The 12,859-nt window shown below is 36.0% G+C and overlaps 1 protein-coding gene across 4 annotated transcripts in view; it reads right to left on the bottom strand.

Annotated features, from left to right (window-relative positions):
- Nucleotides 1–12,859, bottom strand: part of INTS6 (integrator complex subunit 6) — a 45,571-nt gene that overhangs the window by 24,508 nt on the left and 8,204 nt on the right. For all 4 annotated transcript variants that reach the window (XM_040583789.1, XM_040583791.1, XM_040583788.1 and 1 more), the window contains one exon: nt 762–851. In XM_040583789.1, the coding sequence (XP_040439723.1) occupies nt 762–851 (90 nt within the window). The remainder of the gene's footprint in view (nt 1–761; nt 852–12,859) is intronic.

Below are 12,859 nucleotides of genomic sequence, written 5' to 3'. Positions count from 1 at the left end.
TAACCTTTTCCCTGCAAAGGGAATGATCTTAGGGATTTTTTTGTTGTCATTGTTTGGGGTTTTTTACTACTTCATGGAACGGGCACTGAGCTGGTCAGACCAACCCTATCCCCAGTGACATCTCCCATCTTTTTAAGGAAAGAATTCAAAATGGCCAGCAAGTCAAAATAGTTCAGTGCCTCTGCATTTTCTATAGCTCCGAGTTTGCCAGATGTGAGCAGGTACTTCAGCATATGAAGATCTGGTGTTTTAAACTGCTCTACAGATCTAATCTGAAATAAATTTATTCAGCCTTTATCTTGGATAAGGACACTACTGATATTATTATAATCACTTTAAGAGACTAGTGTGAAAGAAATATATTTCACATACTCCCTAGTGGCCACATCCTTTGAGAAATCCCTACATTGATCTGGGTCTATACACAAAGAACTCCTATCTAGACCAACTGCAGACATAGACGCTTTACAGAAATTGATTTCTTCTGTTAATATATCTGAAAAGCCATGAACTCCTTGGATAAAAATGGCAAATTAAGTCTACCAACAGCTGTACTACATGCTTGTCACATGTGATAAGGAAAAAGAGCTACTCAGATTTTTGTAGTGCTATTGCATAAAATTACCTCAAATTAAAGGAAAAAATATACAAGCTTAAACTGTTATAAGCATACTTTTGAGAAGTCATTTATGCTCCTACTGTAAACAGTAGCCTAACACAACATTTAGTACGCATCATTGTAAACATAGGGCAGATCTTACCTCTTCCTGTATCCCACTGGTAGTAGTTAATTTACTTCCATCAGTAACAGTTATAATTATTGCTGGCTCCAGAAAAAAGGGGTTTCGTCCCTAAGGGAAAAAAAGCAATTTTAAATAAAATGGTGTCACAAATTCATAATCTTCTGTTCAATCATTAAATGGCCACTGATACCTACCAAGAAAACCATGAGGCTCAAGGTAGTTATTGTCATGTACTATGTAGTACAGTGCTATGAGTTTCTGTGTCTTTTTGCTGTTAGGCCATGTAAAGCTAGACACTAAATATATCTGTATACAATAAATGCATATAAAAACACAGCAAAAATGGTTAATATAGGACTTTAAGAACAATGTGTACTGCAGTATTCTGGCAAACTAGCAGCTGCTTAGAGGAGCAACTGTTTCTTCAAAGCAGAGATACTTGCAATTCCTCCTATTACACAGCTGATTTTATGTGTGATTTAATTACTGTGACCATCTAAAGCATTTGTGTAGTACTCTGATCACCATCCCTGAGTTAAGAACTAATACTCATTAAGGAAAACTGACATTAATAGTACCAGTTATATTTTGACCAAAGTGGTTCAACCATGAACATGAGACTTCTCAGAAATAAGTACTTGAAAAGTAGATAAGCTTTCTATATGAATCAATTAAGGCAGAAACATAAACAAGGCAAGACATTCTGTAATCCCACCAAGACATTCAACTAGTCTAACTGTAACAAAAAAAACCTTGGTTTGCTATTGGCACTTTCTTTTCCTAATGCTATTGGGCTAGCAGCCTTCTGGCCCCCTGAAAAAAGAGGAACCCAAAGTAATCCATGCACATGTCAACTCCAAGCCCAGGCAGCACATTCTACTCCAGCTAGGGTTAAAGACGAACTGGATAAAAGCCACCATCACCTTTTGTTTAGTGGGTCCTACTCTTCTACCGCCAAGCTTAAGGCATCATTTTTCTTCTTCAGAAAACAAAGAAAAATACATGTAGACCCACAGCCTAGTTCTACTTATAAAGGCAAACTATCTCATGAATGCTCACAATTTATTCTAAAAATATGGAGAGAAAACTAATAGGTTTTAGAAAAAGAGCTTTTAAATTTTTTTTAGAACACATTTAATACAAAGTATAATCTACTGATTGCATGCTTCCAACAGAAACATCACCTAACAATCTGAAATGTATTTGGTGAGGAATGTCCAGTTTGAAATGGCAACACCACATTTACAGCGGTCAATTTATTATACACCAACAGAAAAATTAGATTTGTTCAACATTTTCTCAAACCTTAGTGAAAATACTAATTTTTTTAGAAAATAGCATACCATTACTACAGACAAAAAATATTAAAAAGTAAAGATAAATCTCTCCCAGAAAAGCTAAGCTAGTTCATAATTCAATTTAAACAATTACTCAGAAGAATTTAAAGTACTCTCAAACTACACTCAATTTTAATTAAAATAACTTCCTAAGAATATTTAGCCTCATTTAATTCTGAAGAACAGTTATGGTATGTTATTCTACCAACTAATAGTTCACCACAACTGAAAAACATCAGCTGGAAGCTAATTACATTGCACTGAAATAATATTGAAAGCAGGGTTTCAAACTAGAGGAAAAGGATATTGTTCTCATGAACACTGAACATAAAAATACTTTAATCCTACTGCTAATAAATGATTGTAAATATAAATCAACAATTGATAAAAATAACAAGACTTTATATTTAGAATGTCATAAGCAACACTTTAGGTCAATTTTCTGGTCCAATTTGAAATATAAGTATTAAAAATTTAGTCTCTGACAACCCCCGTTATCCATACATCCTCATTATCTTAACACTGGTGTACTTCAACTACAATCTTTCTCAATTTTACCCATGTAAAATTTAAGCCTTAAATTTAAACCCTATGGGCTTAGAGTTATTATGATATCATAAGGAAGGAAACAAGAAATTCTAAGCTTGAGCTCCCCCAGGAAAAATGTCTAAGGGAGAAATTAGCTCATCCTCAGTATCTTTCATAATTTCACGTGCATTTTGCCTGTAGGATGGATGATCACCAACATACTAAGTCAAAAATCGACTCATATAGCAACATATTTACAACAACAAGAATCTCTTTACCAGAACAAAAACAACATTCACTTGTAGCCAGGGTAACAGCTACACTGAGAATCACTGACCCCAAAGACAAGGTAACTCGCAACTCCACAGGTATCACCTACAGGATAACTATGGAAATATGAGCAGTGCACTGCCGCAGAGTACTTCATACCTCTAAGCAAAAATTGAAAGTTTCCCCTTGAAATCTTTTCTTCACTACCTGGATGTGAAAAATACAGTAATCTCAAGTTCATCAACTCATCAATACAGCTATAAATATTATCCTTTCTAGAGAAAGAATTTATGAAATCAAGTCAGAGTACACAATTCACCACTGAATTATTTAAAGACAAGTGAACAGAGCTGAGTTCACTTAGCTGCACTTAGGTTCACAGCTCCGTGAAATTTAGAAACATGAACTAAGTATCCACATTCCACCTAAAAGAGCAGAAACAACATTAGAATATATTCAAGGAAGAATGTCAGATAAAATGCCTGTTATTGAGGTTCACTATTTTTGACTAAAAATTTACATGTCATTAATTCTTAAAGAATACCACTGACTCTTCTGACCCCACCTCTCACCTTAGCTATATGAAGGCATACAACACCAGTATTAAGTCAGATATTCCTAAAAAAACACCAAAACACCCCATTTACATAAGCTCTCAGAGATATTTCAGTAGATTTAGTGAAATGAAATTCCAGAGGACTTGGTTACCAGTTTTTTAACAAAACCACAGTTTTGTCAATTGCTGGTTTAGAACTTTATTTCTATCTAATGAATCCAATTCCATGATAATGAAATTAGATTCTATTGCTTTTTCTTTAAAATATACTATTAAAACACTTTGAATTTACTTTGAATTCTGGGAAATACCATATTCTTCAAAATACATTGTAACACCATTGACTGAATGCATAGGAAATCAATTCAGCAGAGCTCAATTATTTTAGTTACACAGCGAAACAGTGGGTGACAGAGCATGTTGCCAGCTCTTTGGCAGCTTACAGGTATGCTGAAATGCATTCAAAATCAGCTCAGCATACCAAGGTGTAAATAATAAGCCTGTTTACAACTTACTCTGACAACTAACTAATTGCCAAGAGGTTTTGTTCATTTCAAAAGCAAAAATAATCCACAGCAGCTAACTTTAGTATCATCTTACATTCCCACACAGGAAAGTGAAGCAGAGGAAGTGTGAAATGCTGAGTTCTTAAAGTGACTAGGGTAAAGATCAACGTGGCCTCAGCACCAATACCCTGGGAAACATAAGGTCATCGCTCACAATTTAAGCTAGCATTATACAGGTCTATTCTAACAAGCACACAAGCAAAGCTACTTCTGTTCTTGTGATATCTGTTTTCAGACAGCTTATAACCACTGATAGTGGATAAACATCTTAGAGTCTAGAAACTCAACTGCTATATTTAAACTGCGGCAGTTTGAATGCCAATTTACTACTCAGGCTACAGTAAACTGAAAAGTATTTTCAACTTTTATTTCAAGCTCTTCTTTTTAAATAGATTTGCTTATAAACAAGTATTTTGGAAAAACTAAATATTACTTATTTTTCTAGCTGAAAATTCAGTAGCAACTAGCTTCCACTGGGATTTCAGCTAATTGCCTCATGTAGGCAAATTGGCTCATCTGGTATCCTTTTCAGTCTAAATAGCTGCTAGAGTAATCTGACTGCAAATTATTTTCAATAATACACTTTTCCCTCTGAAGGTTCCTAACAGTGGTGAAAGAAGTACTAAGGAAGAAGCACCTAAGGTTTTAAGGACTGATCAACCTGTTCAACCACCAAGTTATGTGGTACAAGAGGGTTTTATTCGTTTACCCAAAATCCGCATTTTCAAGGACAGATATGCACAAAGATGACAAAAAAACCCCACAGACCTCTTTTTGGAATAGAGTTACTTAAAAATCAGCATCAATACCAGGGCAAGCTTGCTACACTAAAAAAGAACAAGCAAGAATATCAAAGCCTTAAAACCTACCTGTTACACAACACACATCTTCTAAACAATGACAGCTTCACAACTACTTGATCCAAAACACAAAGCAACTCAGTTAACACTGGTTGCCATTTCATCAGTCTCCAGCTGAACTAGCTCTGTGCTCAGATAATACAAAAAAACCCTAAAAACAAAAAAAAAAACCCAAACCAAATACAGAGCTGTGAGCATCACTGAGCTCCACAGCACTCACATGGGGTCACAGTAAGAGGCACAGCCAGCCCACCCCAGCTTCTGTGATGCTCTCAGATGAAGCCTCAGATCAAGCCAGAAGTATACCGAATTATCAAGACACATTATTATCTGGTTAAGACTCTCAAAACTAAGAATTCAGTTTCATAGACAAGTAAGCTTAGCAATGAGTTTCAGCATGACTAATGACTAATACATTCATGGATTATTTTTTATTCTTCAAAGTGTACAGGTAAAGCAATTCAAGGGCTATTGAGACCTTTAGATGTGCAAGTACACAATATTATACACGCAGTAAAAGAAGATTGATTTAAGACTACTGTTATCTCAATGCACACATTTAAATATTAATTTCAGAGTCAGAAGTGTTGAAAATCTGAAGAAATAGCTGAGGTAGAAACATGACCAAAAAAATGCCAAGTCAGAGACTAAGAATGACATGTTCAACAAGCAACTACTATAAAAAGAAATATGTAGTACAAAAGCTTCATGCCCAAGAAAGGCTAGAAGTTGCAAATAAGTGTCAACTGAAATAAAGTGCATATTTTTAACAGAACACATTAGTAATCACTGGGAAAACCTCATTTTCAGTTCACGATCAAATGTTAAAAGGTATGCTTTCATTTTAGTAAATCACAAAATTTAACCAAAGTTGTATTGCACATCCATCACACATCCTATTACCTCAGCAAAGCCTTTTTATCTTCATAAGTTATCAGCCTTAACTGCCAGTAAATTTAGCTATCTGACCAGGAAATACAAAAGTGCACTATCATTTTTTTCAGAATTTAAAAGGTGAAGATTCTCATAAATGCTCATAAGAGTGTGAGCAACCACTGTTGAAAAACAATAGTTTAAAATTAAATCTAAGAAGTCAGAATTATAGCAAAATTATTAGCTTTAAAGGTACTTTTTAAAAACTGGTAACATTTTAAAAACTACCAAACCAATGAGCTTGAATTGCAACAAACTAAAACGGATGGTCCAGATCCATTGTAGTTTTCACTTTTTGTATGTTAGGAACTTCAGTTACGCTTTAGCAACATCATGAAACGTTGAAAACATTAATTTAACATTTATTAGAGACTTTCCCCTTCATTGCTTACGGCAGATGACTATCAGTCAAACATACAGATCTTTATCTATGCTCTGTTTGTCAGCTGCATAAAAACTGTAGCATCTTGTGCAGCTTCTTACTTGTCCCACTTGCATTTTTCAGCAACTTTGACTATTTTTATTATCACTGCAGAACCAATCAATACAGCTGTGAAGACCCATAGAATCAATTGTATTTTATGTACTTCTAGTACTTGGTAAGAAGCAAAATATTTTTAAATGGAAGCTTTCCCAGATAAAGCTACACTGCATATCACCTAATTAATACTTAGCAGAAACACACCATAAAACATTGATCTACCGGAACGCAAAAAAAAATATGCTGGGAGGAAGTGCACAAAGGGCAGTCAGGTTCTACCAGAATATCTGCTTTGATAAAACCGACTTCTCACAGGATATGCCATAGAAGTCCATGATTCTGTGGCCAGACTGAAAAGTACAGCACCTCTGAACTGCATCATAGCGTGATCAAAGTGACTGAACATGCATGATAAAAAACAGCTTTGAAACCATATTTATTTGTTATGGCTGTTTTAGAATAGAAACTGACCCCACGAATGGGAACCACTGAAGTGTCAGAGAGACTTCTGTGATTTCAGCCTGAGTAAGTAAGAGCAGAGGAACATACTGGAACTCTGTATGGGCTTAAGATCTCTGACAAGCCAGGCTTCACACACAAAGAAAATTGTTAACTCATCTGTTTTGCTGTCTGTAAGACTTTTATATATTCCCTTGATGCTGTTGATTATGCAACAGATAATGCAGTTTTGCAGTATTAGCAATTCTGCCTTACTAGTAGATGACCAGATACTGCACAGTGGATGTAGTCAAGATCACTCTCAGAAGCCTCAGAAGAAAGTTTAATGAAAGCAACACTAAATAGCTTGAGTATTATACAAGTGTTTTGAAGTCTGTTACGAAGTTTAAGTCATAAAAGAAATTTTAATATAAAACAGATATCTCCCTTGATTCCTGATCAATGGCAAAGACAGATGCCAGATCAGTCACAGATTGGAATCTTATAAAACAACCTAATGAAACACTGTTCCAGGAATTACACTACCACTGAGGAAAAATGCCCAGTGTTTTTCTGAAAGGGCTGCAGGTCAGTGGGAAGATTCTTATTACTAATTCCCTCCACAAACATCTCCATTATGGACATACATCCTCTATAATAACATTGAAACCTTTTAGCTCTCCCTGCAGTATCCAAGATGGGAGAACTTACGCTCTACCTCCCCTTCACGCTAGGCAGCAGAGAAGACATCACCTGTTAAAGGTAATTTGAGAGAGCCCCTTACTGCACCCAAAAGCAGAGCACTCTACAACTTAAGGAGAAAATGACTGCTACCAGAAATGCAGATGATAGTAGGTTTTAGAAGTTTGAAGTGTAGTCCTCCATAGCCCCCAAGAACCATAGATACTTCTGTTCATTTGTATATGAAAAAATATACACATACAGGGTGGGTAAAAACACCAAATCGTTTCAGCTAATGATGAGGGAAAGAAACAGGTTTGAGAAACGCTGAAGGAGTCCTGACTGAGACCCTGATAATAACTATGCATTATGAAAACACCACCTCTCAACACCACCACTGACACACAGATTAGGACTCATGCGGTTTACGGTTTAGTTTTACACCCATTAAAGGGACTTTTCTACACTGATGTTCAGCCAAAATAACACGCCAGAGTACCTCACCTACGTAAACTTGAATTTTTACTTTGTAGTTAGAAAAGCAGCCAGCAGAGGGGGCACAAGTTAATAAAATCTATCCTTGTATGAGGTGATGAGTAACAAGAAGATAAACATGAGGCATGCTCTGTTTGAATACTATTTCAAAACACATAGAAACAAGTAAATACTTTTCTAAAACTGTGTATACCAAAAACCTCTAAATTATTGCATAAGCACAAATAAGTAGTAATCAGTCACTGAACCCTAATCTCTTGATCTAACTCTGCATTTAATCCAACAGTTCATGGTTTCCTGACACCAGGGACAGCACATACCATCATTCCACTTCTACCTTTTTTGCTGCTGATTGCCCATCTTTTGGTAGGCTCTGCCACAAACATTCAACTGTATTAAACACACACTCCCTTTTCTTTTGAAGCTGAAAAATAGTATTCTATCTCAAATTATTTTATGTTTTGGAGAAGACCTTAAAAATAAAGAGTTTTAAGGGAGTCTGCTAGAATTTATATCAAGGTCTGAACTCATGCTTCCACTAACTCACCATCTTTTCCCCCAAGGAAATGGAAAATGCTCTTCAAGCAGTCAATTTCTCCTGCACTCAATTCACACGGAAAGTCTGGGTATCAATGGCAACAGTTTTGCAGTGAGTCTACCAAAAAAGACTTTTCTCCATGAGGTGAGAAGATTCCAAAACCTAAATTCAGCTATGTACAGTTGTCCTTCCCTATAGGCTACAGCAAGGTTATTATAGGCAAAGTAATTGTTCATGTCCTAGACAATTCTTTAGTTAACTATACTACAAATACCTAACAGTTACTACAATGCCCAAGACGGGCACTAATTATGGTTTCTTACACAGAATGTCATGGAGGATTACAAGGTAGTTACATGGGTTTTGCTTCATCCCTTACCAGCACTACAGATTAGCAGTAGATAAAATTATTTTTGCACATGCAGTTAGGACATTGATTTGGTGGTACAACTGAAGCTTTTGGTATTTGACTGGAACAAATGAATCACAGATTTAAACGGGGGGGGGGGGGGGGGGGGGGGGGGGGGGCGGGAAACAGTTACCAAAAGATTTTCCAAGCAGAACACAAGTGCAACAGCAGATTTTTCCTAAAGCCAAGCCAGAAATCAAACTCCTCAGCACACCAGTTACAGAATATAAGAATGAAGGGAGCATTTTTGAAACAACCACTATGTCTATAACACAGGCAATGCAAGTTCCGTTTAAGAAAAGGAACTTTAAGGTATTAAGGAAAATAAATGGGATGAAAAAAGTAATTTGCTCCTCAGTACTTTGGTCTGAACAATTTTAAAAATAACCATTTATGGCTTCAATTAACTGTTGAAGCTCCAAACTTGTCATCTTATACTTGTCCTTCCCAGTCTGAAAGCCCTACAGCAAAAAAATCGATGATCCAGTCAGATATCCCTTCTACAATTAAAAATACTACAGGGAAAAACCAGTTATCTGAACTGCATAAAAGACAAATCCTTTGTCTAAAAAAAAATCATAAAAATATATTTAGGCATATCAGCTGCTTGCTTTGCCTGAGCTTGCAAGTTTGTGTTCTATAGGCAATGATTTCATTACATACCCATCTTGAAACGTGCAACAAAAATTCTCTATGCTTAGTATCATTTTTATGGATGCCCATAACTTTACACATTCTGGGTTTCCAAGTCTGGCACTCAACGTACTGCTTAAAGACTATTTAATTGCAAAAACTTCAGTCATTTTGGAATTCTACTCAAAGTTTGTGCTAAGAACAAAACCAAAACTAACAGCAAGAAAACCAAAAAAGCTACCCAAAGCAGCCTGAAAAGGAGATTCAATGCAATAAATTATCATTTTGGAATACAGAATCTCCATATTGAATAGCGCATATGTCAAAACACAAGGGATGTGTGCCAAGGAAGCATTTTTAGACTATGTTCATACTGAACAATAAAGGAACAATGAATATATGGTAGAATTTAGGAAGACATCAGATTTAAAAATCTCAAGATACATTGATGTCTTCAGGTGCCTAAATCACAGTTTCCAACATCACTAAGTCACAGTTTCAAAAATGCTGGTTTAGTATAAAGGTTTGCCCCGTTTCTTTCATCTAAGAACAAATTTAATTGAGTTCTAAATAACATATTATATAAGGGATTACTTCTTGATTAACTTCTAAGTGCTCCAATTTAGATAAGGTCCTTGGTAAGTTTCAAAAACAATTCAGTCCTTGAATCTTTCACAATTATGTGACATTCTCAAAATAAAAATGTAGAATAGCTTTCATATATAGTGAACGCCAGCAAGTAATTAAGCGGTGAAGAACAACGTTGAAATTAAGAACAAAAAGCCACTGATATTTGAAATGCATAAGCACTGATGTGACAGATACATAACCCCAAAAAGGGAAGAACTTTAACTTTTCCTTACATTAAATTGAAATATACAAGCAGCAAAGCAACGGTGATCACATTTGTACCTTATTTTTAAGGTAACAGAAACCGTCAGTTAAAGATGCACCTTATCAGCCAGTTACAGATTAGTAAATGAATCCCTACTGTTAATCATCTGAAACTGGATAAACAACCAACAAATCCTAGTAGTTTTTGAAGTTATTTAACTGAATATAGTAAATGTAAGCTACTAAAAATAGGTTATATTTGAGCTTTCATAAACTTCAAAAAAGCTAAAACCACCATCCATACCAAAAAATTTTAAAGGCAGCCCCAAAGAATCTGAGTTTAAAGATTATTTCCATTGCATTTCCTAAAAATATTTCTGAATGTTTAATTCCAAAAATAACTGACCTTGTCAAGCCCTGGGTCAAGTCCCTAATTACTGCAGCCTTTCTGCTTCACGGCAATGACTTTACATAGCTGGTCCCAGCTCAGTCACTGCGATTCACAGTGCTAAGCCAGGCCTCTGTTCTCCATATATTGGAGAAGGGTAATGAATCTCACAGCTGGCAGCACACGGGGTAGGGAAAACACACATGAAAACCCCACCAAAACAACAAAGGGGAAAAGCCAAAAAATTGTATACAAAATTCTTCCCACCTTTTGGGGTGTTACCAATCCAGAGTACTACCAAGCTGACTGAAAATAGCTCAGTGACAGCAATTCTTCTGAACTGCCCCAAGACTCCCCCAAAACTCCCTCCCAGAGTTTGTCACCACTACAGCAGGAGCAACTTAGCTGTTTTAAAACAGGTTCCTGAACCACTACAGTTCATAGTCCAGCTTATTAAGGATCTGAATCAATCATTTATTTTACTACATGAAGTCACACTCACAACTTGAAGTAAGTCTTGGCACAACTATGAGCACTTGAGCGGCTGTAAGTTCAGAAGCAGAGCAGGCAGCTAGGCTGGTTATGTCTTACATATAGATACATACAATCAAGTCAGTATTCTGGGATTCAAAGCCGGGGGGCGGGGGCAAATATTGATGGAAGAGAGGAAGCCACTTTTTGCTCATATTCTGTATGCTGAGCATCAAAAAAAAATGTCAGTGCCCTAAACGGATTCCAATTAGAAACATTCTGAATTTGTTCAATGTAGCTTTTTGCTCAAGACTACACTGACAAAATACACAGTGTATTCAGGTACTTCAGCCTCAAATGTTATTATTGGATGAAATCAGATTAACACCCTGCTCTCCACAAGCAGTAGCAGTTCCATGTAGATAGAAAAAGCCCTATAAATTACAGGAAATGGGAGTGGCTACACTGAGCAGACGCTAAATGTGATTATTCAGGTAAAAGTTTCCTGGCCAAGTCAACAAGATTACATCAAGCATTACTTTCAATACCTTTGTCCTTGAATCACTGTCAAAACCACACACTGGCGACTTCACCTGCACCAGTTACTGCTAGATAAGTTTCTAAAAGACCTCCAACGTTAAAGCCATGGAACTGTTAGACAAAATCAGCATTTATTTATCTGCTATTCTAGTTATCTACTACTGCAGTGCTGCAAGATCCACACTTGCCACCCATATTAGAATAACTAGAGTAGGATCAGAAAAATCCTCCTGTCTTCTCATACAGCCAGAAGTCTTACATATTCAGTGTCCCAGTCACAGTCATTCAACATTCCTACTAAGGTTAGTATCATATCTTGCAGCCAGCAACTTCTTCCCTGTTTTAATTCAGCTGTAGGCATTAACCTAGTTTCCCCACTGGAAAAATTTAGGCTTAAATCTATAGTGACTGTAGATTTATGTAGGCTAGGGCAAATAAATTAACTGAGGCAGCGGCAGTATCTCTAGAACGAAAACAATAGGTGCTTAGATAACAGATACTTGATTTCGCATTAATGCAAGACTGAAATTGCCTATACATTTTTGAAAAATCTAGCCCATTTGGGGTCAACCTTACAGTACCAGAATGACTAAATACATCCCTTTCATTTTTCAATAAAATATACAGGCAATAAAAACCTGAAATCCCGTTTGCTGTCAATATTCAGAATTAAAATAGTAAAAATATGCTGATACATAGAAAACACTTAATGAACATGTGATATCCTTCATAGACATCACAAATATACTACAGGATCATCAGAAAACTTAACGTTAAAAAAAGTCAAGTATGTTCTAATACATATGAAGGATTTATCCTAAATATACATACAATCATTATCTCCTATCTGCAGAATTATTTTCTCTCTATGGAAGACTAGTCTACACTTTGGACAATTCAAATTAGCACCATAATCACACAATGAAAATTGGATGTTTGATATGAGTTCATTCAAAAATTATATGGAATTCCAATCTGTTGCATAAACAACCGGTGAAAGCAGCTTGAAAAAAGGGCGAGATAATACAATGCTAAAAATCACAACATGAAGTGGAAACATTATTATGTTCAAGTGGGAGATGCAGATATAGGTATATTCTATGAACTAAAAAACTCACTGTGTTGTTTGTATTACAAGCAAAAAACAGCAGCAAGTAA

Source organism: Falco naumanni, chromosome 2, assembly GCF_017639655.2.
Source record: "Falco naumanni isolate bFalNau1 chromosome 2, bFalNau1.pat, whole genome shotgun sequence".
NCBI lineage: Eukaryota > Metazoa > Chordata > Aves > Falconiformes > Falconidae > Falco > Falco naumanni.
The sequence above is the reverse complement of the archived record's forward strand: the minus strand, read 5'-3'. Positions and strand labels throughout refer to the sequence as shown.